Source organism: Erinaceus europaeus, chromosome 2 (assembly GCF_950295315.1).
Source record: "Erinaceus europaeus chromosome 2, mEriEur2.1, whole genome shotgun sequence".
Taxonomy (NCBI): Eukaryota; Metazoa; Chordata; class Mammalia; order Eulipotyphla; family Erinaceidae; genus Erinaceus; species Erinaceus europaeus.
In genome coordinates, this window is record NC_080163.1 from 8,963,819 (window position 1) to 8,991,533 (window position 27,715).

The 27,715-nt window shown below is 45.7% G+C and overlaps 1 protein-coding gene across 1 annotated transcript; it reads left to right on the plus strand.

Moving 5' to 3' along the window:
• Nucleotides 1–1,987: 1,987 nt before the first annotated feature.
• LOC132532715 (vomeronasal type-1 receptor 4-like) lies at nucleotides 1,988–27,707 on the plus strand. Its single transcript, XM_060171096.1, has 4 exons — nucleotides 1,988–2,909; nucleotides 17,410–17,505; nucleotides 17,606–17,677; nucleotides 27,661–27,707. The coding sequence occupies exons 1-4, from the start codon at nucleotides 1,988–1,990 to the stop codon at nucleotides 27,705–27,707; spliced, it is 1,137 nt and encodes a 378-aa protein (XP_060027079.1).
• Nucleotides 27,708–27,715: the final 8 nt, after the last annotated feature.

Genomic DNA, 27,715 nt, shown 5'->3' on the forward strand with positions numbered 1-27,715 from the left:
CTGCTTGCACTGCAGTTCAGTCAGACCGACTCTGTGACTCCTGGAGGACTCCTGTGTCAACTCCTTAGCCCGGATTCTCCCTTGAATTAAGACATCGCAGGTAAGCGATAAAACTGTACCTGCTGCAGACGTCAGTTGTTGTGGGCATGTTGTGCTTTCTGCTGTTTTCTGCTTTGCAAATATTTTTGCACCAATCAGCTTAACAAGTAACTCTTCATGTCTTTATTTCTCACTCTAAATTCTTAAGGGTTTTTTATCATAAATGGGTGCTGGACTTTATCAAATGCTTTTTCTGCATCATCTGATAAGTTCATACGAATTTTATCGTGTGTGTGTGTGTGTGTGTGTGTGTGTGTGTGTGTGTGTGTGTGTGTGGTGGATTACACTGATTGACCTGCAAGTGTTGAACCATCCCTGTTTCCCAGGCAAGAATCCCCCTTGGTCACAGTGGATTATTCTCTTAACATACAGTTAGATTCTATTAGCAAAGACTTTTTTTTAATGTTTATTTTATTTATTTATTCCCTTTTGTTGCCCTTGTTGTTTTTCATTGTTATTAATGTTGTCATGAATAGGACAGAGAGAAATGGAAAGAGGAAGGGAAGACAGAGAGGGGGAGAGAAAGACAGACACCTGCAGACCTGCTTCACAGCCTGAGGAGCAACTAGCCTGCAGGTGGGGAGGCAGGGGCTGGAACCAGGATCCTTATGCAGGTCCTTGCCCTTAAGCACCACATGTGCTTAACCTGCTGCACTACCACCTGATTCCCTAAGCCAACACATTTTTTGAGAGTCAATATTTGTCAGGGATATAGATCTCTCATATTTTTTTTGTTTGTTTTGCTTTTGTTTTTTTGGTGGAGTCCTTTTCTGTTATAGGGACCAAAATGATATATTTTCCTCATAAGAGATGTTTGAGAGGATTCCCTCTTCTTCTATATTCTGGAAGAGTTTGAGGAGAATACCCCACTCTACACAAGGTTTCACAAGTCTTGCCCTACTGCTCTTTAGTTCACGAGGGTATGAAGAGAGAGTTCTGTGGGGTGAGATAAGAATTCATCTGTCTCAATAATAACAACTTAAATTGTTTACATAATGTTTTATGTCTCGTAGATCATATAGAATGGGACTTAGTGAGGAGGGATTGTTCAGCACCATGACCTGTGACATTGTTCTTGTGACCCTGACATGACAGTGAACCAGGGTCTCTGTGACAGTGAATGGCCAGTCAGCTGTGTGTTGTGCAGGTCCGTGTGGGCAGGGGCAGGACTCTAATCACAGTCTACAGAAACATGTCCTTGTAATGAAATGGTAACTAGGATTTTCAACTATGACTGTGATGTTTACTGACAGAATTCTCACACATGAAAAGAAAATGAGAATAACAAAAACAAGAACACGTGTTGTGTGAATGACATGAGCTGTTCAAAGCAAGAAACGTCTCCACAGAACTGACTCATCTGAGTCCCAGATGTCCCCGCTGAGGAGTGTGGCAAGTGGAGAGCCCTGGTTTTACCATCATTCCCCTCCCACTCTGCTGCTGAACCCCGTGAGTCTCCTTATCTATGTCTAATCTTCGTCCCTCTGCACAGTGAGATGAGAGGAACGTGCGTCTGTGGAGACACCAGTCTGAACATCTCTGATCTTGTCTGATCTTGGAAACCAAGCAGGGAGGGGCAGGGCTGGTTAGCACCTGGATAGGAGACACGAGCCTCTGTGGCATGGTCATGAACACAATGACATTGCCCTGAGCTCAGTGCCTCAAGTAGAAATACAGACTCAATGCTAGTGAAATGCCAGCAGAGGTGGAGATTCCACTGTCTCAGTGCAAATGACAGATTGTCCACAGGATGGGCTGGACTGACTGAAGAATATTGAATTTCAGAGAACACTGTCCCTCTGCCTCCAGCCTTCTGTTCCCTGCAGGCTTCTCTGACAGGAAGGCAGACCGCTGTCTCCTGGAAGCCAGTTGAATGGTGTCTCAGCACATGGCACTGGGACTCGTTTTTGCTTTGCAGACCTCAGTGGGGACCCTGGGGAATTACTTGCTGCTTTTCCACTATGTCTCCCTGTCCCTCACAGGAGACAGGATGAGGCCCACAGACATGATTCTCAGACACCTGACCATCGCCAACTCCGTGGTCATTCTCTCTAGGGGAGTCACACAGACCATGGCAGCTTTGGGGGTGAGAGACTTCCTCAGTGATTTGGGCTGCAAACTTGTCTTCTATCTTCACAGGGTGGGCAGGGGGGTTTCCATGGGCACCACCTGCCTCCTGAGTGTGTGTCAGATGATCACCATCAGCCCCTGGACCTCCAGGTGGGCCCAGCACAAAGACAGGGCTGCCAGGAACATTGAGCGCTACATAGTTCTGATTTGGATACTGCACCTGTCAGTCAACTACATTATTTTAGCAAGTATGACTAGTACACTGAGAAGCAAAAACATGACCCAGAAACAGGATTTTGGATATTGTTCTGCCACATTTAAAGGTGGAATCGTAGCTTCACTCTACAGTGCACTGTTCTCAGTCCCTGATGCGCTGACTCTGGGCCTCATGCTCTGGGCCAGTGGCTCCATGGTGTCCATGCTCCACAGGCACAAGCAGCAGGTCCAGCACCTTCACAGAGCTCGTGTCACCCCCAGAGCTGCCCCTGAGACCAGGGCCACCCAGAGCATCCTGGTGCTGGTCAGCATCTTTGTCACCTGCTACACCCTCTCCTCCACCTGTCACCTCTGCATTGCTTTGTCAAAGAATCACACCTGGTGGATGGTGAACCTCTCTGTTCTACTGGCTGCATCTTTCCCCACTGTCAGCCCCTTCCTCCTCATGAGCCATAGCTCCAGGCTGTGTGGGCCCTGCCGTTTCTGCATGAGGGACTCGACTAACCACCACTATCATGAGGAAGGTGTACTTTCTGTGCTTTTGCACAGTATTGAGTCTGTCCTCAGATGCCCCTGCTTTATTATTCCCCTATCAGAACACAATCAACAAGGCTGAGATGGTATCTAATGCTTAAAATCCAAGTAAAATGTAGTGATTGGGAATGTAAATACAATTTATTGGCATTTTTATCTTTATTTAATGGACAAAGACAGTCAAAAATTGAGAGGGGTGCAGAGTGTAGATAGCATAATGTTCATGCAAATTGTCTCTCATACCTGAGGTTGCAAATTCCCAGATTCTATCCACTGCACCACCATGAGCCAGAGCTGAGTAGTGCTGTGGTAAGAAAGAAAGAAAGAAAGAAAGAAATTGAGAGGGAAGGGGGAGACAGAAAGGGAGCCATTCAGAGATACGACTGCAGCCCTGCTTCACCACTTGTAAAGCTGCCCCACTGCAGGTGGGGACTGGGGCCTCCAACTCAGGTCTTTGCACATTGTAACAGGTGTGCTCAGCCAGGTGCACCACCACTGGACCCCAACACTTTCTTAAATCTTTATTTGCCCGCAGAGTTGTTGCTGTGGCATGGAGCCTGCTAATGAATCCGGTTCCCAGTGCTTATTATTACCCTTTTAACTTATTCTTTTCAATTTGATAGAAATATATAAACTGAGAGAGAATGGGGAGACAGACATGGAGAAAGAGACGGAAAGACACCTGCAGCCATGCGTCATCTCTTGTGAAGTTCCCCCACAGAACTTGCTGTGAGGAGACTTGAACTCAGGTCCTTGTGAGTGGTGATGTGTGATCTCTACTGGGTGCACCACTGTACAACCCATTCTTCTCCTTCTAATTCTCCTCTTCCTCCTCCTCCTCCTCTCCTCCTTCTTTTTTGTTTCCCAACACCAGTGGCACTTGAAGGAAATACCAGTTGACACAGTCTCAGTTGTCACAAGAGAGCATTTGCATATTTTCACAAGAAGGGTGTCAGTTGACTTCATGATTTTTTTAGGTAGTTTCTTCATGAAACTGGGAAGCACACTTGCCTATATTAGCCCCAAACTGTGCTTTTAAGAGACACAGAGAGAGAGAGAGAAGACACAACAATAAAGCCTCCCCCATTGCCAAAGCTCCTTACCCATTGTACCAGGGCTGAAACATGCATCCCTTGTGTGTACAGCCCCTTCTTAACCCTGATAGTGGAGCGTTTCTGAGTCTGTGTGTTAACAGAATATTTTTTCCTAAGTCAGTCTGGAGAGTAGGCAGTGTGTGTGTGTGTGTGTGTGTGTGTGTGTGTGTGTGTGTTGTCATGTGCATTTCAATATGGCAAATTGAAACTCCCTCCTGTTATCTGGACCTGGGTTGCTGACTGGTGGTTGGTACAGATCAGGGAAAGTCAGTCAGACATGGAACCAAAGGGATGTTCAAGGGCTAAGTCACTAAAATGGTGACAGTGTTTGACATTGGATTAATCAACATACAAAGGTTGGCAAAGTCTACCTGAAAGTATTGATCCCATGATAAAAACAAAATCCACTGTAAACAGAATAATGACAATGAGATGAGAGACAAGAAACAAGTATGAACACAGGGGTGAACCTGGTTGAGTTCAGACTGCCACGTGCAGGGGCCTGGGTTCCAGCCCCGGCTCCTCTCCTGCAGGGGGGAGGCTGTAAGAGTGGGGAAGCAGGTCTGCAGGTGTTGTCTCTCTCTCTCTCTTCCCTCTCTATCTCCCCCTCCTCTCTCTCCTTCTCTAGGTCTTTTCCACTCTGGAATGATGCTCTTAGATACGGATGATAGATAGATGAGAGGGTAGATAGATAAATGAAGGTAGACAGACAGACAGACAGAGACACTGAGAGACACAGAGAATGAACCCACATCACTAAGCCATCCTCCAGTACAGTGGGCACAGTCTGGACCTGGCCCTGCTGTAGGTAAAGCAGTGCACATCAAGGGAGACATTGTTCCAGTGCCCATCTTATTTTAGCTTTGCCACCATGAACTAGCCAGGGGCTTCAATTTTTAAAAATATTTTATCTTTAATTTATCTGTAAAAAAATATTAACAACACCATAGGATAAGAGGGATACAATTCCCACCACCTGGGTTCCATATCCCACCCCCTCCACTGGAAGATTTCCTATTCTTTATCCCTCTGGGAGCACAGACCCAGCATCATTATGGGGTGCAGAAGGTGGAGGGTGTAGCTTCTGTAATTGCTCCTCCACTGGACATGGACATTCGTAGGTCAATCTATACACCCTAGCCTGTTTCTCTCTCTCCCTAGTGGGGCAGGGCTCTAGGGAGGTGGTGTTGCAGGACACACTGGTGAAGTCATCTGTCCAGGGAAGTCAGGTTGGTGTCCAGGTAGCATCTGAACTTGGTGTCAGAGTCCTGGAGCTGAAGGGTTGACATCACAGGCCTGGCATCTGTGGGCCTAGTCTGAAGTGAAAGAGGTCGAGGTGGTACTGGTTGCATTGATCAGGCTGGGGTCAGCAGATGCATATCAATTGGTATGAGTTGAGAGAAGCCTGTAGGAAAACAAGCCACAACTCAGAGGTTCCAGGACTGGCAGAAATGTGTGTTTTATGCAGAATGGGGAGGGATCCTGCTGTCTTAGAGTTGAAGAAGGCAATAGACAGGTGCCTGTGAACTCTGTCACCTGGATGAAGCACCTGCTTTTCTCTGCGCTCCAGGTTAGAACCGGGTCCCCAATTCACTGCTGGGAGCTTCAGTGCTCTGGTGTTTTCTCTCTCTACCTCCATCTCTCTGTCTCTGTCTCTCTCACTCTATATGACAAAGCCTGCAGCAGTCAAGGCCCAGTACCAACAAGAGCAGCAACACAAATGAAAATAACTGGATCAAAAGAGACAACACTTTGTGACAGGATGTGTCAGGAAAAGGAAATAATCAGCTTTTGACTCACGTGATGTCGGTACACCCTGTGCCCTGTCTCCTGTCCCACTGGTGGTTTCTCTGACAGGAAGACACACAGTTGTCACCCAGGAAGCCAGCAGAATAGCCTCTCAGCATGTAGCATTGGGACACCTCTTTGCTTTGCAGACCTCAGTGGGGACCTTGGGGAATTATTTCCTGCTTTTCCACTATGTTACCCTGTCCCTCACAGGACACAGGGTGAGACCCACAGACGTGATTCTCAGACACCTGGCTGTTGTTGAACTTCTCTGCTCTACTTACTGCATCTTTCCCCAATGTCAGCCCCTTCCTCCTCATGAGCTGGTGCTCCAGGCTGTGTGGGCCCTGCCGTGTCTGTGTGACAAACACTAACCCCCCAGTATAGTCAGGAAAGAATCACTGATGTGCTTTGGTTCAACCCTGCTTCTTCCTCCTCTTCCTCAGAGCCCTCAAGATGGGCACTGACCACGACACAGTCGAGCAGTGAAGAAGCAGCTTTGCTCCCATTAGAAAACATTCAAGAGTAAAAGCAACAGGAAGGGAGGGACAGTTCATTCTTGTGTCATCACATAAATGAATTTTAACAAGCTTGACAGTGGAAAGGGCCTACTTCTGGTTTAATAAGACAGGTCGTCATAAAATATTCTGGGCAAGGGGAGTCGGGCGGTAGCACAGCCGGTTAAGCGCAGGTGGCGCTATGGACAAGGACCAGTGTAAGGATCCTGGTTTGAGCCCCCGGCTCCCCGCCTGCAGGGGAATCGCTTCACAAGCGGTAAAACAGGACTGCAGGTGTCTATCTTTCTCTCCCCTTCTTTGTATTCCCCTCCTCTCTCCATTTCTCTCTGTCCTATCCAACAACAACGAGATCAACAACAACTACAACAATAAAAACAACAAGGGCAACAAAAGGGAATAAATAAATAAATAATTTTTTTTTTTTAAATTCTGGGCATGATATTCTGTGTGGGCTGCAATGTGACAAACTGCATCTCTGGCATGTCCTCTCTCATGGACACTGTGGAACGGAGGGGAGCCTGTGAGATGGTTGCCCACGGCGCTGAAGAGAGATTGAGCCCTCAGAGCTAGGAGGTGTCCTGGGCAGCTAGAGGGCAGCCTCACTGCGGGGCAGCAGAGATGCTGTGGTCAAAATGCAGAATGTGTGCAGCTAAGTGTGCAGTGTGGAGGGACTAGAGTGTTATCTGACAGTCATGTGGAGATGACCACAGAAGTTAGACCCGGGGGAGTCAGGTTGTAGCGCAGTGGGTTAAGCGCACATTAAGGGCACAAAGCACAAGGACCAGCATAAGGATCCCTGTTCGAGCCCCTGGTTCCCCTCCTGCAGGGGAGTTGCCTCAAAGGTGGTGAAGCAGGTCTGCCAGTGTCTTTCACTCCCCCTCTCTTTTCTATTCCTCTCTCCATTTCTCTCTGTCCTATCTGACAATAATAACTACAACAATAAAAAAACAAGAGCAACAAAAGAGAATACATAAATACATATTTTAAAAAAAGAAGTTTTAGCCACACTGCAGCGGAAATAGCAAGGCAGGCTTTCTGATTAAATGGATCAGGTTCACAGTGAAAACGAACAGGTGCTTGGCTCAAATGAGCTGTGTTTTCAGGGACGTAGACAATTTCTTTTTTTATTATTTTTATTTATAAAAAGGAAGCGTTGACAAAACCATGGCATAAGAGTGGTACAACTCTACACAATTCCCAACACCACCTCTCTGTATCCCATCCCCTCCCCTGATAGCTTTCCTACTCAAAAAAGAGTATTTATTTTGATTTGACTTGATTTTTTCCTCCAGGATTATTGCTGGGCTTGATGCCTGCACCATGAATGCACCTCTCCTGGAGGCCATTTTTCCCCCTTTTTGTTGCCCTTGTTGTTGTAGCCTTGTTCTGGTTATTATTATTGCCATTGTTGATGTTGTTCATTGTTGGATAGGACAGAGAGAAATGGAGAGAGGAGGGGAAGACAGAGAGGGGGAGAGAAAGATAAGATACCTGCAGACCTGCTTCACCGCCTGTGAAGCGACTCCCCTGCAGGTGGGGAGCCAGGGGCTCGAACAGGGATCCTTATGCTGGTCCCTGCACTTTACACCACATGTGCTTAACCCACTGCACCACTGTCCAACTCCCTATTTTATTTTATTATTTTATTTTTTTACCAGAGCACTGGTCAGCTCTGGCTTATGGTGGTGCGGGGTATTGAACCTGGGACATTGGAGCCTCACGCATGAGAGTCTGTTTGCATAATCACTATGCTATCTACCCTCCACATAGCTTTCCTATTCTTGAACTCTCTGGGAGTATGGACCTAAGGTCATTGTGGGATGCAGAAGTGGAAGGTCTGGGTCTGTAATTGCTTCCCCACTGAACATGGTTGTTGACAGGTCCATCCATACTCCCAGCCTGCCTCTGTCTTTCCGAGTAGGGCAGGGCTGTGAGGAAGCAGAGCTCCAGGACACATTGGCGGCGTTGTCTGTCCAGGGGAGTCTGGTCGGCATTTTCATTCACTCCTTTTGCGATTGACCCTTAGCCATGTCAGTAAACTGAGTGTCTGGAGGACATTCTTGATCTTCAGCATGAGGGAGCTTTGATGAAGTGCATTCCTGTAGGGAAACTGTGAGGATATGGTTGAGTGTGGTTCCTGAGGAAGGCGGTCTTCCTGTCAGCCTCTCTCTACCAGAGACTGAGCATGGGCGAGAACGGCCTTCAGGTTCAGCTTCACCTGTCAGACTCTCCGCCTCACAGGGACTCTGCACTCCCAATACAGGAGCTTACTTCCTTGTCTTAAACCAAATGGTCTGCTTATTCAAAAGCTACCAGAACCTGTCATACCTGACCCATCTTCTCTCCGCCCTCAGGACACCTCTCTGTCTGCTAGCCATGGATAACCCTCCTTCCTCATTCCCAAAACAGCTCCCTGCTCACACAGATGCTATCAGAGGCCCCTTTTCTCACTTCTTTCTTCTTGCCTTTCTGAATAGGACTAGAACCGAACCTCACCCTCCTGACACACAAAGACCCCTACACCCATGCACATCATTGCCTAGTTTCCTCATTCCTTAGATCACTCACCTGATAGTTTTCAGAACCCCTTACCTCTCTCTGTCCCTTTTCTGCTTTAACCATATATGGTATAAACAAGCTACCTCCTTCTGCAACCCCTTAAAAACCTTGCTACTGATCAATAAGTGGATCATTGCTACCAGCTTGGTCTCCGGGTCATCCCTTGTGGCGTCACTAGCAACGGACACAGAGTGAGTCCCGTAAGACTCAGCCCCTGCTACCGCGGGTGACATTCTTCTTGACCCCCACATCTGGTGTGCAACAGGGCGGGCACGCCAGGAGTCTGTGCCTGAGAAGAGGCCTCCCCATAAGAAAAAAGACACATTCCCTCACATTGAGGACATACTAGTTGTAGCTCCGTCTCAAGCAACATTACCTGACTTGCAATACTGAGACCTCAGAATAGAGAAATTCTCAGTTCTCCTAATTGCATGTGACGTTTGTTACTGCATATGTAAGGATGCAAATAAAAGAGACACATCTTCAGAAAGATCTCCTGTGAAATAGGACCACTGTTATGGGACAGCAAGTTCCCAAAATTGGTAAGGGATCTAGTGTGTTCTGTTCTCCTTTTTTAAATTTTCCCCCTTTATTGGAGGATTAATGTTTTATATTCGACAGTAAGTACAATAGTTTGTACATGCATAATATTTCTCAGTTTTCCACATAAAACTACAATCCAAAGGGGGTCGGACGATAACTCAGCAGGTTAAGAACACATGGCGCTAAGCCCAAGGACAGGCTTAAGGATCCTGGTTCAAGCCCCCGGCTCCCCACCTGCAGGGGGGTCACTTTGAAGGTGGTGAAGCAGGTCTGCAGGTGTCTGTCTTTCTCTCCCCCTCTCTGTCTTCCCCTCCTCTCTTCATTACTCTCTTTCCTGTCTGGCAATGATGATGACATCATCAACAACAATAATAATAACCACATATAATAATATAACCACATATAATAATAACAACAATAATAATAATAACCACAACAATGGTTACTAACCACAACAATGGTTACTGGGTGGGGAAGATAGCAAAATGGTTATGCAACCAATGTGCAAGGACCCATGTTCGAACCCCTAAACCCTACCGCAGGCGGGAATCTTCATGAGTGGTGAGCAGGTCTACAGGTGTCTATCCTTCTCTCTTCCCTCTGGATTTTCTCTTTGCCTCCCAATTTCTCTGTCCTATTAAGAAAGACAGTCTTTTGGTAATTGGAATGGTGTTTATGTACACTCCTATTAAAGTGTAGTCATATAAACCACTATTCAATTAATATGAGAGAGGAGAAGTTGATCATATGTCTAGAACTTTTTAAAACACATACTGAGTCTTTTAAATACATAGGCTGTGTCTATGAATTGTTGACTCTCTAAAAAGCCTAGACCATATCAAATACACAGCCTATATATTAAAAAGACTCAGTCTGTGTTTTAAAAACTTCGAGACATACAATTAATTTGCCCCTCTCATATTAATTAACTAGTCATTTATATGACTACACTTTACTAGGAGTGTACATAAACACCATTCCCACCACCAAAAGATTGTGTCCCATCCCACCCATCCACCCCCAACCCCCACCGGCCAAGGAAGATGCATGTCTACCCCTCACCACGGGGTTTTACTTTGGTGCCCTACTCCATATTTAGTCAAATTCTGCTTTTAGTTTCCCTTTCAGATCTTCTTTCTCAATTTCTGTTTTTGAGTGGGATCATCCCATACTCTTCTTTATCTTTATGAGTTAGCTCACTTATCATAATTCCTTCTAGCTCTGTCCAAGATGGGTCAGAGAAGGTAGGTTCATTGTTCTTGATAGCTGCATAGTATTCCATTGTGTGTATAGACCACAGCTGTCTCAGCCATTCATCTGTTGTTGGGCACCTGGGTTGCTTCCAGGTTTTAGCTATTATGAATTGTGCTGCTGTGAACATAGGAGTACACACCTCTTTTTGGTTGGGTGTTATGGAGTCCTTGGGGTATAACCCCAGGAGAGGAATTATTGGGTCATATGGAAGGTCCATGTCTAGCCTTCTGAGAGTTTTCCAGACTGCTCTCCACAGAGGCTGGACCAATTTTCATTCCCACCAGCAATGCAAAAGGGTTCCTCTGTCCCCACAGCCTCTCCAGCACTTGTTGCTGCTGTCCTTTTTGATGTATGCCATTCTTACAGGAGTGAGGTGGTATCTTACTGTTGTCTTAATTTGCATTTCTCTGACAATCAGTGACCTAGAGCAGTTTTTAATATATTTGTTGGCCTTTTGGACCTCCTCTGAGGTGAATGGTTTGTTCATATCCTCTGCCCATTTTTGAATGGGGTCATTTGCTTTTTTGTTGCTAAGTTTGCTGAGCTCTTTATATATTTTGGTGATTAGTTTCTTGTCTGATGTATGGCATGTGAAGATCTTCTCCCATTCTGTGAGGGTCTCTTTGTTTAATAGTTTCTTTGGATGTGCAGAAAATTTTTAATTTGATATGTGGACTCTCTCAAAGCCTAGACCAAGTAGATAAGAAGCAACCAATGGCACAGCTACATACAAGATACTGGGTACTATACAGCAAACTCTAACAAAAGGAATTTTCAAAGTTAACCCAATTATCAAATAATGTGATGATAACATTAACTATCCATTGTCTTTTTGAACCCAAAGACACAAGGAACCTCATATCTCCACTAGAGAGCCTATATTTTCCCCAGTCCTGGAACCTTAGGATAGGGCCCACTTTCCCACATGCCTCTTCCGATCCATATCAAAAAATATTGCATCTGTCGGTTGCAACCTGATCAATGCAACGATCACCACCTCAACATGATTCAGCTCAGACTGTGTCCAGAGACTTCACGTGTGGAATGACAACCCTTCAGCTTCATTACTCAGGTGAGACCTTTCCTTTCATAGTATTATCTAATTCCATCCCAGGTGGTTCACTTTCTAACAAAGTCCCAAAACCTAGATATACACTAAGTTCTGAGAGAGAGCATTTGTTCACACTTATCCATAAACTACTGCAAAATATATACCTGAAAGCAGAAGTACACTAGAGTTTGCAGTGAGTACGCCCCTAACACTTCCTCTCCACTATTCCAAGCTTTGGGTCCATGATTGCTTAACAATTTGTTTGGCTTTGTATGTTAACTCTCTTTTCAACTACCAGGTTCCAGATGCCATCAGGATGCCGGCCAGGCTTCCCTGGACTGAAGACCCCACCAATGTGCCCTGGAGCTCTGCTTCCCCAAAGACCCACCCTACTAGGGAAAGAGAGAGGCAGACTGGGAGTATGGACTGACCAATCAATGCCCATGTTCAGCGGGGAAGTAATTACAGAAGCCAGACCTTCCACCTTCTGCAACCCACAACGACCCTGGGTCCATGCTCCCAGAGGGCTAGAGAATGGGAAAGCTATCAGGTGAGGGGATGGGATATGGAGATTGGGTGGTGGGAATTGTGTGCAGCTGTATACCTTCTATCCTATGGTTTTGTTAATTCATCCTTTCTTAAATAAAAAAATTAATTAAAAAAAAAAGCCTAGACCAGGGAGAACAGAAGCAACTGGTGGCACCACAAGACACTGAGTATTATATAGCAAACTCTAAAAAGGGACTTTTCAAAGTTAACCCAATTAACAAATAATGTGATGATAACAATAACTATCCACTGTCTTCTTGATCCCTAAGACAACAGGAACCTCACATTTCCTGCTTCAGTTCAGACTGTGTCCAGAGACTTCAGGTGTGGAATGACAACCCTTCAGCTTCATCACTCGGGTGAGACCTTTCCTTTCATAGTATTCTCTAATTCCATTCCAGGTGGTCCACTTCCCAATAAAGTCCCCAAACTTAGATATAGACCAGGTCCCCTGAAATAGAGTATATGTTCACACGTGTCCATAAACCAAGATAAAATATACACCTGAAAGCAGAAGTACACAAAAGTCTGCAGAGAGTACCCCCACAACACTTTATCTGCACTATTCCAGGCTTTAGGTCCATGATTGTTCAACAATTTGTTTGGCTTTGTATGTTAACTCTCTTTTCAGCCACCAGGTTTCCAGATGCCAGCATGATGCCGACCAGACTTCCTTGGACTGATGACCCCACAAATGTGTCCTGGGGCACCGCTTCCCCAGAGACCTACCCTACTAGGGAAAGAGAGAGGCAGGCTGGGAGTACAGATTGACCAGACAATGCCCATGTTCAGCATGGAAGCAATTACAGAAGACAGACCTTCCACCTTCTACAACCCACAATGTCCTTGGGTCCATACTCCCAGAGGGATAGAGAATTGGAAAGCTATCAGGGTAGGGGAGAGGATATGGAGACCAGTTAGAGGGAATTTTGTGAAATTGTACCCCTCCTATCCTATGGTTTTGTTAATGTCTGCTTTCTTAAATAAATAAAAAAATAGAAAAAAAATTAAAGAAAGGAAAAAAATGTCCGGTACTTCTTCTTCTAGCGTTTGCCCTTCTTCCATAGCCAGTCAACAGGTCAGGTTGAAAGCTGTCAGGAGCTGCTTGTTGCTGGCTTTGAAAGTGACTGGGATCCATGTGGATTCAGTCGGCTAGGAAGGATCGTCAGTTTCCCCAATGAATGGGTACTCATGGGATGCACCACTAGAAGGTCGATCCAATGCATCCCATGTCCGGTACTGATACCCAGTCACAATCCTAGTGACAATAATAATAAAAATTTATATGAAATCGAGACAGCATAATGGTTCCTTGGATGGTGTACTGCTTTGCATGTGTGCAATTCGGATGAGACCAGCCCGCATGCACTGAAGGAGCTTCAGTGCCATGGACACTTTCACTCTGCATCCCTGTGTCTAATTTCTTTTCGTGTCAAGATGGGACCAGGGTTCCTAACTGTGAAGGGGAGGGAGCCAGAAGGGGGTGGACCCAGGGATCAGGAAGGGGTGTCAGAGGGGTAAATTGTGGTGGCACGTATTTTAGGGAGATATGGAAGTTACCCTGAGGTCGCAACTGTCTTCTACAATCATCAGATAAATAAAGTGACTTTAAAACTATACAACAGAGGGCTGGGGAGGTAGCATGTGGTTATGCAAAAGATTTTGGATGCCTGAGTCTCAAGAGTCCAGGTTCAATATCCAGCATCCACATAAATAGAAACAAACTGTCCTGTTTTTATTTTGTTGTTGTTGTTGTTTTTCATTTGTTGTTTTTGTTTATAATCTCCATTAAATAGAAACATCCAGTTGAGGGCTGGAGAGATAGGATAATGTCTATTCAAAAAGCCTTTTATGATCAATGGTCTCGGGTTCAATCCCCGCACCATTGTAAGGCAGAGTTAATCAATACTCTGATAAAATGAAAAAAAAAAAACATGATCACCCAATTGTTTACTGGTGCGGCCCCTGTGGAAAGCAGGCTGGTGAGTCCTCACACAAACAGACAAGAGAAACCTTATGAACTAAAAGTGCCACTACTGCTTATGTCCAAATATTAAAAAGCACTAGTGCAAAATGTATTTGTGGGGGGTGGGTAGTGGCGCACCTGGTTGAGCACACATGTTACAGTGCTCAAGGACCTATGTTCGAGTCTCTGGTTCATACCTTCAGGGGGAAAGCTTTGCAAGTGGTGAAGCAGGGCTGCAGGTGTCTCTCTGTCTCTCTTCCTCTCTATCACCCCATTCTTTTATGATTTCTGGCTGCCTCTATCCAATAAAAAAAGATAATACAAAATTTTTTTATTGTATTTGCTTCCTATGCCCATGGTTCAGCTATTCACGTAGACAAAATGAAGACCCAACCTAAACTCCCAACAACAGAACAAGACAAGGTAAAAGAAGTTATGGGAGTTGGAGAGATGCCTAGTGGTTGTACAAAAGAGAAAAAGAAGGATGAATATGCGATGATCCCACTTATAGACAGAAGTGAAAAATAAGAAGAACAGAAGGGAAAACACTTAGCAGAACATGGACTGGAGTTGGAGTACTGCTCCAGAGTAAAAGACTCAGGGGTGGTGGGGAGGGTTCATGTCCTGGAACAAGATGGTGGAGGAGGACCTAGTGGGGGTTGAATTGTTACATGGAAAACAGAAATGTTACAAATGTACCGACTACTGTATTTCACTATCAACTGTAAACCATTAATTCTCCCAGTAGTAAATCAATAAATGAATAAACAAAACAGATGGATCAAAAATACTATCCCTCAATCACAGAGAATCAGACTGTAGTGGGCTGGGTGATGACACACTCACCTGAGGAGACATATGCACAAGGATCTGGGTTTGAGATCCCACTCCCCATCTGCAGGAGGAAAGCTTCACTAACAGGTGAAGCAGGTCTGCAGATGTCTCTTTGTCTCCCTCTCTATCTCCTCTTCATTCTCTGTATCTCTCTTTCCTGTCAAATAGAAAGAAAAAACATGGCAAAGTGTTTTCCAGGAGTTGTGGATTCACAATGCTGGCACAGAGCCCCAGCAATAACGCTGGAGGCAATTAAAAAAATTAGAGAAGTAGATGGAATCATTTGGTAAAAGCTATAAAACAGTCAAGAAAGGGTTGATACCCATAATTTTTTCAGTTGTAGTTGGTAGTTGTAATTTTTAAATTTTTATTTATAAAAAGGAAACACTGACAAAAACCATAGGATAAGTGGGGCACGACTCCACGCAATTCCTACCACTGAAACTCTGTATCCCATCCCATCCCATACCCTGATAGCTTTCCTATTTTTTATCCCTCTAGGATTATGGGACAGAGGGTCATTGTGGGATGCAGACGGTAGAAGGTCTGGCTTCTGTAATTTCTTCCCCGCTGAACATGGGCGATGACAGGTGGATCCATATTACCAGCCTGCCTCTCTCTTTCCCTAGTGTGGTGGGGCTCTGGGAAAGCAGGGATCCAGGACACATTGGTTGGGTCATCTGCTCTGAGAGGTAGTTGGCATCATGGTAGCATCTGGAACCTGGTGGCTGTAAAAACAGTTAACACATATCTCCGGACAAATTGTTGACTAATCATATTCATAAAGGATGGAAGAGTTTATATGAAGAATAGTTTATATGAAGGTAGTTAGTAATTTTGAATTTTTTATTAGTGATTTACTATTAATTTGCAAGATTGTAAGATTACTGTGGTATAATTCCATACATTTTGCACCATAAGAGTTCCTTTCTTTATTTTTATATTTTTGAAGAGGTGTTCAACTCCACACAGTTCCCACCACCAGAACTCCATATCCCATCCCCTCCCCTGATAGCTTTCCTAATGTTTAACTTTCCTGAAGCATGGACCCAGGGTCATTATGGGGTGCAGAAGGTGGATGGTCTGGCTTCTGTAGTTTCTGTCCCCCTGAACATGGGCATTAGCAGGTCGTTCCATACTCCCAACCTGTCCACCCTGAGAGTTCTGTGTCCCATCCTCTCCATTGGAAATTTGTCTGTTCTTTATGACTCTGGGGTACGGACCAAAATTATTTTTGGTGGTGCAGAAGGTGGGAGTTCTGCCATCTGGAATTGCTTCTCCACTGGATGTAGCAACTGGAAGTTCTATTTGATTCATGCCCTTAGCTTTTTTTTTCACTTTTTAAAATATTATTATACTAGTGATTTACTAATGATCCAGAGTATTGTGAGATTAGAGAGGTATAACTCTAGGGCCAGGTGGTGGCACACCTGGTTAAGTACACACATTACAGTGCACAAGGACACAGGTCCAAGGCCCTGGTCCCCAACTGTGGGGTTGGTGGGAAGCTTCATGAGTAGTGAAGTAGGACTATGGGTATCTCTCTTTCTCTTTCCCTCTCTACACCCCCGCACTCTCAATCTCTCTGTGTCTCTATTCAACAATAAAAAAATACATTTTAAAAGTGGGATGTAGTTCCCACCACCAGAGTTCTGTCTCCTAGCCCCTTCTGTATCCTGTCCCCTCCCTGGAAGTGTCCCTACTCTTTACCCCTCTGGGAGTATGGACCAAAGATCTTTATGAGACGCAGAAGGTGGGAGGTCTGCCTTCTGTAATTGCCTCTCAGCTGGCCATGGGTGTTGAACAGCCAATCACTACTTCCAGTCTCTGTCATTTTCTTTTTCTTTCTTATTTTGTTAAAAGGGAGAAACTGCCAGTGAAGCCTGATGATGATGATGATGATGATGATGATGATGATGATGATAATGATGGCCCCTACCTACTTATTTCATTTCCCCTGCAGGTTCATGGGCTCTGAGCTGTGCAAAGAACCAAATGGTTGTAAAGATCTTCAGTGATGACTATTCATCCCATGACTTGTAGCACAGAAAACAAACACCTTATCTAGCCTGTCAGGTTCCAAATACCTGCTCATCACCTAAGAGTTGGACTCACTCAATGGGACACAGATCACTAAGGTTCTCAGCAGAAAACAAGTCAGCACAGCAGAGAAGCCAGGAGCCCAGGAGCCATCAGCTCCTGTCAGAGCCCAGGCCTTCCTGCTCCTCTGAGGAGCCCCTGCTGCTCCAGGGACCCTGGGAGGACAGAGTCTCTCTCCCCTGAGCAGTGGTCTCTGTGGGGGCCATTGTGCAAAGTGTGTCACTGTCCTCACAGCCAGCACCTGGGCTCTTTGCATCAGCGTCCCCAATCCCCAAGGCTGCCCTGTCACTGCCACTCCTGGTGACATCCTCACTGGGACTCAGCAGGGAGGTAAGGTCACTGACCACAAGGCCATATCTCAGGTCTGGCTGCATCTGCTCACACAGGCAGAGGCCATGGCCCCTTAACACTGAGTCCCCTGTCCCTGCAGCTGCAGAGAGCTGGGACCTCCTGTGCCAGCTCAGGGCAGAGTCTGTAAGGAAGGAGGTGCAGCAGGAGTCTGGTGAGTGACTGTCAGCTAAGAGGTTCTGTGGGGCTGGGGCTCCAGTTCCAGAGACCCAGGGTGGGAGGTTCCTAAGACTGGAGCTGGGCTGGGAGGAGAAATGGGGCTGCAGACTACACACCTTGTCCCAGCTGCAGACCATGCTGGCAGGAACTGCTGCCATTATTTCAAACACAAATAACACGTGAATGGCTGGCAAGGTGACACAGGGGATAAACCTTGGACTCTCCAGCATGAGGCCCTCAGCTGGACCCTGGCATCATATGTGCCCAGTGATCACCAGTTCTCTTCCCTGTCTAATACTCTCATAAGTATGTAAACACATTTGAAAAAACAAATGATGTTTGACTTTCAGATATTTAATATTTACTGTTTGGAAGTCTAACTTCAGTAATTCTTACAGAAACTGAATGTCCCTTTTCAGTTTGAGAGGAGATTCCTGTTAGTCCCCCTGTAAAGAGCAGAAGGACCCAGCCTTTCAGCAGCTGCTAGTTCAGTCTATAGTGGGAACATTCATGTCTGAGGAGGAAGATAAGACTGTTTGCTTTATGCAACTACAAGGTAGGACATTTTGCATTTATATTTCAGAAAGCAATTTCAAGCAATATACCTGATGGCATTTTGTTGTTGTTTATATCAATCTCCATTTTACCTTGCCTTTCTCTGCATGTCCCTTTACCACCGGTGAAAGTTGCTGTGTTTACCTTCATTCTGCCTCTCTTAAACTAGGGAGGAATCAATACACTCCAAAGAGCGTGGTAATCTGAAACCTTCCCTGCTGCACTTGATCTAAGACTTGTGTGTGTTGTTACATAGTCAGTGTGTCACTAGGCTGCATCAGAACTGGACATTCCTCTCAGCTCCTGTGCCCTGTGACGTGGCCCCTGGGATTCTGGTGGAAGATCCAGTGGGGCTTTTCAAACATGTGGTCAGCACGTGGACATTTAGCTGACCATGGTCAGAGGAACCTGCCTTTGTAGTTGACAGCAGTAGCTCAGCTGGGCTCACCAAAAATTGTCAGTTCGATTTAGAATTGACTGATGAAAAACATAAGTTACTATAAGAACTGAATCTGGAAGCTGTCAAAACTGTCAGGAAGTCCTGTCAAGTCACACAGAATGTATAAGAGACAGTGAGATCACAGCCTAGCACTCCTGGTGCCCCAGCTATCCTGACTGAGGAGTGTGGAGAGGGGCTGAACGTCCTGCCTTTGCCACAAGCTGCACCACTCTGCTTCTGAGTCATGTGTTTCTGACAGAGGCTTCCTCATCCATGTCTCATCTCTGGCCCTCTGCACAGAGAAATGACAGGAGAGCCCATGTCTCAGTTCTGAGTTCTTTATACTACACAGTGCTCTGTGTAGTGAGGGGTTTATACAAAGTGTTATTGAGAGGTCACCAACATCACTGGTTAAAACTTTAACAGGAACCAGCAAAATAGTTCATTTAGACTATACACCTGCTTTGCCATGTTGTGATCTAACTTTGAGTCTGGCCCCTGCTTCACTGCAGGAAACATCAGTGCTGTGATATCTTTCCCTCTTCCATGTATGTCTCTGTCCCTTGCTTTATATCTCTAAAAGCCTGGAGCTTGAAGTCCCAGCAGCATATTAGTGGCTTCCAGCTCCTATGCTGCCTGCACAGCCTGTCTCCCTGCTGCTCTGAGCATGAAGGGGAACGGCCGTCATCTGGAAACCAGAATGTCCTCTGGGCATGTGGCAGTGGGACTCGTCTTTGCATTCCAGACCTTAGTGGGGTCTCTGGGGAACTGCTGTCTGCTTTTCCACTACCTCTCCCTCCACTTCTCTGAGCTCAGGGAGAGGCCCACAGATGTGATTCTCAGACACCTGACCATCGCCAACTCCGTGGTCATTCTCTCCAAAGGAGTCACACAGACCATGACAGCTTTGGGGGTGACTGACTTCCTCAGTGATTTGGGCTGCAAACTTGTCTTCTACCTTCACAGGGTTGGCAGGGGGGTTTCCATGGGCACCACCTGCCTCCTGAGTGTGTGTCAGATGGTCACCATCAGCCCCTGGACCTCCAGGTGGGCCCATCACAAAGATAGGGCTGCCCACAACACTGAGCGCTACACAGTCCTGATATGGATACTCAGCATGTCGATCAATCTTGTGACTAACATAAAAATGAGCAGTTCTAACAATAAAAATATCACAAATAGAAAATTTCTTGATTATTGCTCTGTGACATTTCAAGATGGATTGTCAATCCCACTCATTGCAGCACTGTTCTCAGTCTCTGACGCGCTGTCTCTGGGCCTCATGACCTGGGCCAGTGGCTCCATGATCTGCATGCTCCAGAGGCACAAGCAGCAGGTCCAACACCTTCACAGAGCTCGTGTCCCCCACAGAACTGCCCCTGAGACCAGGGCCACCCAGAGCATCTTGGTGCTGGTCAGCACCTTTGTCACCTGCTACGTCCTCTCTACCACCTGTCACCTCTGCATTGCTCTGTCAAAGCAACCAAGCTGGCTGTTGTTGAACTTCTCTGCTCTACTGGCTGCATCTTTCCCCACTGTCAGCCCCTTCCTCCTCATGAGCTGGCGCTCCAGGCTGTATGGGCCCTGCCATGTCTGTGTGAAGAACACTAACCCCCAGTATAGTTAGGAAAGCATCACTGATGTGCTTTGCTGCAACAATGCTTCTTTCTCCTCTTCCTCAGAACTCACAAGATGAGCACTGATTGCAACTCAGTCAAGCAGTGAAGAAGCAGCTTTGCTCCCACTAGAAAGCATTGAAGAGTAAGAGTGACAGCAAGGGGGACAGTTCATTCTTGTGTCATCACATAGCTGAAGTTTACCAAGCTCGATTTTGGAAAGGGCCTACCTCTGGTTTAAGAAGACAGGTGGTCATAAAATATTCTGGGCGTGATGATCTGTGTGGGCTGCAATGTAACAAACTGAATCTTGGCATGTCCTCTCTCATGGACACTGTGGAATGGAGGGGAGCCTGTGCAGTGGTTGCCCAAGGTGCTGTAGAGAGACTGAGCCCTCAGAGCAAGGAGGTGTCCTGGGGCAGCAGGGGAGTCACTTCACAGGTGGTGAAGCAGGTCTGCATGTGTCAGTCTTTCTCTCCCCCTCTCTGTCTTCTCCTCCTCTCTCGACCCTCTCTGCCCTATCTGTCAACAATAATAACTACAACAATAAAAAAAGCAAGAGCAACAAAAGAGAATAAATAAATATTAAACAAAAGAAGTTTGACCCAGACTACAACAGACACTGCAAGGCAGCTTTCCAATTAAATGCAGGTTCACTTTAAAAACTGTGAGTTGTTTGGCTACATGAGCTGTGTTTTCAGGTCTGTAGATGATTCCTTTTTTTTCTTTATTTTTATTTATTAAAAGGAAGCACTGACAAAACTATAGTATAAGAGGGGTACAACTGCACACAATAACCACCACCAGATCTCGATAACCCATCGCCTCCCCTGATAGATTTCCTATTCTTTATTCCTCTGGGAGTATGGACCTAAGGTCATTGTGGGTTGCAGAAGGTGAAGGTCTGGCTTCTATAATTGCTTCCCTGCTGAACATGGGCATTGTCAGGTTGATCCATACTCCCAACCTATCTCTCTCTTTCTATAGTGTGGTGGGGATCTGGGGAAGCAGAGCTCCAGGAAAGATTGATGGGGTCGTCTCCCCAGGGAAGTGTGGTTGGCATTTTTCTTACTCCTTTTGGGATTGACTCTTAGCCATGTCGGTAAACTGAGTGTCCGGGGGCATTCTTGATCTTCAGCATGAAGGAGCTTTATGAAGTGCATTCCCTCATATTGAGGACATAATAATTGTATCTATGTCTCAAGCAACATTACCTGACTTGCAATATTGAGCCCTCAGGACAGAGAAACATTCAATTTTCCTAACTGCATGTGACGTTTGTTACTGTACATGTAAGGATGCACATAAAAGAGACACATCTTCAGAAAGATCTCCTGTGAAATAGGACCACTGTTATGGGCCAGCAAGTTCCCAAAATGGGAAGGGATCGGGTTTATTTATTTATTTTTTTAATTTCCCCCCTTTATTGGAGGAATAATGTTTTATATTCGACAGTAAATACAATAGTTTGTACAGCATAAGATTTCTCAGTTCTCCACATAAGAAAACAATGCCCACGAGGTCTTCTGCCAGCCTTTTCCTGCACCTGTATTCTCCCCCCCACACCCCAGAGTCTTTTACTTTGATCCAAAACACCATCTCCAGTGCAGGTTCTGCTTAGTGTCTTCTCTCATCTTGTTTTTCAACTTCTGCCTGTGGGGAAATTGTGAGAAGCCTGCATTCCTGATACTATGGCCTATCTACATAACCATTGTTTTGCATCACAGATCCCCATCCATTCCATTCCTTTGATCTATCTTCTTTCTACCCTCAAGACCATCCCTGCATGCAGGCTAATATTAATCCTACCAGTGAAAACCCTTGCAGCAGTTGCTAAGGAAGTTTCTACATGCCCTGCCCCCTTTGCCTTTCTCTGCCCTTTTACTTTTCTGACTTGCCACTTCCAGGTCTGTTCTTTAAAAGACTCAGCTCTCTGGTCAATAAAGATTTTGCATTGCCATGTGTCCACTTGTTTGGTTCCTGAGTCATCTCCCTGGAGTCACTGCGTGAGTAGCAGCCCAGGCTGGCTCTGGTCAAGTTCTCTCCACCCCAGAGAGCACTGTTATGCCAAGATTTCAGATCCCATCCCACAGAGTGGAAGCCAGAATCACATGTGAAAGCAAAGAGCCTTGACTGAAGCAAGCTTAAGCCTGGGCTCCATGCACCTCCCAATAGTGGCATGTGAGCCCCGAAGAGAGGCAGACAGACTGTTTTTATGCACATCAGGAGGGGGGTTTGGGGGGTAATCTGTGGTTGAGACTTGCTTGTCAAGGAGTCTCTGACACTGTCCTTGACTGCAGTCCAGCAGTCTTGTCTGTTAAGCAGATTTTGGGTTTCGGGGCTGTCATGACCTTCGTTTACAGAACTATGGCTTATCAGTAAAACATTGAGAATGGTTTCTCAAGGATAAGGGGCAGCTGCTCTGCAGCTGTAACAGGTTGGGCTGCAGTATGGAGGAACTTCAAGGACAATGTGAAGTAACAGTGGCCCTCACAGCACACTCCCGGGAAGAGGCACCTCCACGCTAGCCAGGCACTGCCTGTGAGTGTGATCATCCCACATTTATCCTTCCTTCCTTTTTTAAAAAATTTTTTATTTATGAAATAGAGACACTGATAAGACGAGTACAATTCCCACTACCAGAACTCTGTATCCCCTTTCTCCCCTCCCCTGGTAGCTTTCCTATTCTTTTTCCCTCTGGGAGTTTGGACCCAAGGTCATTGTGGGATGCAGAAGGTGGAAGGTCTGGCTTCTGTAATTGCATCTGAAACCTGGTGGCCGTAAAAAAGAGTTAAACTGGGAGTTGTGCAGTAGCACAGCAGGTAAAGTGCACGTGGCGAAAAGTACAAGGACCAGCATAAGGATCCTAGTTCAAGTCTCAAGCTCCCCACCTGCAGGTGAGGCACTTCACAAGCAGTGAAGCAGGCCTGAAGGAGTATATCTTTCTCTCTCCCACTCTGTCTTCCCCTCCACTCTCTATTTCTCTCTGTCCTATCTAACAATGACAACATCAATAATAATAACAACAACAATAAAAAACAAGGGCAACAAAAAGGGAAAATAAATAAATAAAATATTAAAATAAATATTAAAAATTTAAAAAGAAAAAATATATTTAAAAAAAGCAATAACATATAAAACCATACAAATTATTGACTAATCATGAACCTAAAGACTGGAATATTGCAGAGGGAGATTTGGGATCTACATTTTGGAAATAGCTAGTGGTCTAATTAAGGCTTATTCAAAGGGGCCCATGACTTTACTAGTTTTTACCTGAGCCTGACATCTGATGTGCAGGTGGGCCAAAGTTATTGTCTGGGAGATGATGTCATGTCTGGACAAAGGACAAGAAAGCTGGATCAGGGGAGAGAGTAGCTCCCAAATATGGGAAAAGTGTATAAGTATTTCTTACTGTAAACCCCAACCATTTGAACTGTTTTTGAGTCAGGTTTCAACCCATCCTCACTGCACTGAGGGAAGCTTTGGTGCTGTGTCATCTAGTCACTTCCCTATTCTACTTCTGTCCCCTTCAATCTTTAGCTTCTGACAGGGCCAGTCAGGTGGACCTCAGTCAGTGTTACCCTTCCTCTCTTCATCCTTCTGGCTACTTTCTTTTTACCACAGCAGTACTAGGGCACTGAGCCTGCATGACTCAGTCATCACCAGTGGCCAATTTTTCCTTTTTATTTCATTTGAGAGAGGGTGAAAGACAGAGAGAGAGCTAGTTTGAGAGGGACAGAGGGAGAGACCTGTGCAGCACAGTTCCGAGCTCATGGGAATTTGTAACTGTAATTTCACAAGGAGTAGGATATGATATTATCTTTTCTTTTTTGTTTGTTTTACTTTTTTGCACATCCTTTAAACTTTACATTTTATTTTTATTAGTGAATAATTACTAATTTACCAAATTACAAGACAACAGAAGTACAACTCCACAGCAATCCCACCACCAGAGTTCTGGGTCCCCAATCCCTCCATTGTGAGCTACAGCAGTTCTCTGGGACGTTGAGCCCCAGCAATCACCCTGGTGGGAAAATGAAAGTAACTGTCTGTACTGGGCACCTGAGTCTGTGGAAACACTCTGGGCCACACAGATGAGTTGTGGTGTGATGCTTCATAAGAACCTTGGCAGAGCTTAGAAAATGGGTTTGAAATCAGCCACAGGACCTTTGGAATATAACTAAAATATGCCTACTAGCCGGCTACACACTGGAGGGCCCCCTACTCTTCTTCTGCACTATTCCAGCCTCTGGTTCATGATTATTCAACAACTTGTTTGGTTCTATATGTTAACTCTCTTTTGAGCCACCAGGTTCCAGATGCTAGCATGATGCCAACTAGTTTTCCCTGGACAGACAACCCCACCAATGTGTCCTCGAGCTCAATGTGTCCTCTATGCCCCACTAGAGAAAGATAGAGGCATGCTGGGATTATAGACCCTCCTGTCAACGCCCATGTTCAGTGGAGAAGCAATTGCAGAAGGCAGACCTTCCACCTACTGCACTCCATAATGACCCTGGGTCCATACCCCCAGAGGGATAGAGAATAGGAAAGCTATCAAGGTAGGGGATAGGATACGGAGCTATGATGGTGGGAATTGTGTGGAGTTGTATCCCTCTTATCCCATAGTCTTGTCAATATTCCATTTTATATATAAAAAATGATCAAAATAAAAAGTAAATTCCAGGGGTAGTCTTATTCAGCACAGGCTGGGGGAAAAGGCAGAAGTATCATTAGCTGCAGCTGTGACTTAGAAGAAAAGGTAGCTGGGAATACAGATCTTGGTTATACAAGTTGGTATAATATAAAGTTCAGCAAATCACCAGAGTTTTCAGCAGAAAACAAGTCAGCACAGCAGAGAAGCCAGGAACCCAGGAGCCATCAGCTCCTGTCAGAGCCCAGCCCTTCCTGCTCATCTGAGGAGCCCCTGTTGCTCCAGGGACCCTGGGAGGACAGAGCCCCTCTCCCCTGAGCAGTGGTCTCTGTGGGGGTCATTGTGCAAAGTATGTCACTGTCCTCACAGCCAGCACCTGGGCTCTTCCTATCAGCTTCCCCAGTCCCCAAGGCTGCCCTGTCACTGACACTCCTAGTGACATGCTCACTTGGGCTGAGCAGGGAGGTGAGGTCACTGAGCACAAGGCCATAACTCAGGGTCTGGCTGCATCTGCTCACACAGTCAGAGGCCGTGGCCCCTTCCCACCGAGTCCCCTGTCCCTGCAGGGCAGAGAGCCGGGACCTCCTGTGCCAGCTCAGGGAAGAGTCTGTAAGGAAGGAGGTGCAACAGGAGTCCCGTGAGTGACTGTCAGCTAAGGGGTTCTGTGGGGACAGGGCTCTAGGCCCAGTGACAAAGAGATAGAGGGTGACATCCTCTGTTTATTACCCAACACTGCATGTCCCTCTCTCCTCTTCTTTCCTCCCTCACTCTTCCTTTCCCTAACAAAGAAATGAGTCTCTTCAGATGGACCTTAACTTTTTAAATGATTTCTCAGTATTCCTAACAGAACACACCGATACCACTTTCTGGAGTGGTGCCTGGAATTCCCAGGGGCCAGTTACCAAGAGCAGGAGGGTGGGACCCTGGGACCCACTGCCCTGATGGAAGGACAGTGTCTGGGAATTGAAAATTTTTCTCTAACACCTGCTTGCACTGCAGTTCAGTCAGACCGACTCTGTCACTTCTGGAGGCCTCCTTTGTCGGCTCCTTATCCCGGATTCTCCCTTGAGCTAAGACATCGCAGGTAAGTGATAAAATTGTACCTGCTGCAGACATCAGTGGCTGGGGGCATGTTGTGCTTTCTGCTGATTTTAATACTTTGCTAATATTTTTGTACAAATCACTCAACAAGTAACTCTTCATGTCTTTACTTCTCACTCTGAATTCTTTTTTTTTCTTTTTTATTTAAGAAAGGATTAATTAACAAAACCATAGGGTAGGAGGGGTACAACTCCATACAGTTCCCACCACCCAATCTCCATATCCCACAACTGATAGCTTTCCCTGAATTCTTAAGGGTTTTTTTTTTTAAATCATGAATGGGTGCTGGACTTTATCAAATGTTTTTTATACATCAGCTGATAAGTTCATGTGTATTTAGTATTTTTTTTTTTTGGTATGTAGGATTACATTGATTGACCTGCAAGTGCTGAACCATCCCTGTTTCCCAGGAAAGAATCACCCCTGATCACAGTGGATTATTCTCTTAACATATGGTGGGATTCCAGTAGCCAAGACTTTTTTAGAGAATCAATTTTTGTCAGGGATGTAGGTCTCTAGTTTTGTTTGTTTGTTATTTTTGGAGGAATCCTTTTCTGTTTTAGGCACCAAAGTGATATATTAGCCTCATAAGAGATGTTTGAGAGTATTCCCTCTTGTTCCATTTTCTGGAAGAGTTTAAGGAAAATACCTCACTCTACACAAGGTTTCACAAGTCTTGCCCAACTGCTCTTTAGTTCATGAGGGTATGAAAAGAGAGTTCTGTGGGGTCAGATAAGAATTCATCTGTCTCAATAATAACAACTTAACTTGTTTACATAATGTTTTATGTCTTCTAGATCACATAGAATGGGACTCAGTGAGGAGGGATTGTTCAGCACCATGACCTGTGACATTGTTCTTGTGACCCTGACATGACAGTGAACCAGGGTCTCTGTGACAGTGAATGGCCAGTCAGCTGTGTGTTGTGCAGGTCCGTGTGGGCAGGGGCAGGACTCTAATCACAGTCTACAGCAACGTGTCCTTGTAATGAAATGGTAACTAGGATTTTCAACTATGACTGTGATGTTTACTGACGGAATTCTCACACATGAAAAGAAAATGAGAATAACAAAAATTAGAACACGTGTTGTGTGAATAACATGACCCGCTCAAAGAAACAAACCGCTAGACAGAACTGACTCATGTGAGTCCCAGATGTCCCTGCTGAGGAGTGTGGAAAGGGGAGAGTCCTGGTTTTACCATCATCCCCCTCCCACTCTGCTGCTGAACCCCATGAGTCTCCTCATCGTGTCTAATCTTCATCCCTCTGCACAGTGAGATGAGAGGAACGTGTGTCTGTGGAGACACCAGTCTGAACATCTCTGATCTTGTCTGATTTTGGAACCCAAGCAGAAAGGGGCAGGGCTGGTTAGCACCTGTATAGGAGACACGAGCCTCTGTGGCATGGTCATGAATACAATGACATTGCCCTGAGCCCAGTGCCTCAAGGAGAAATACAGACTCAGTGCTAGTGAAATGCCAGCAGAGGTGGAGATTCCACTGTCTCAGTGCAAATGACAATTTGTCCACAGGATGGGCTGGGACTGACTGAAGAATATTGAATTTCAGAGAACACTGTCCCTCTGCCTCCTGCCTTCTGTTCCCTGCAGGCTTCTCTGACAGGAAGGCAGACAGCTGTCACCCAGAAGCCAGCTGAATGGCCTC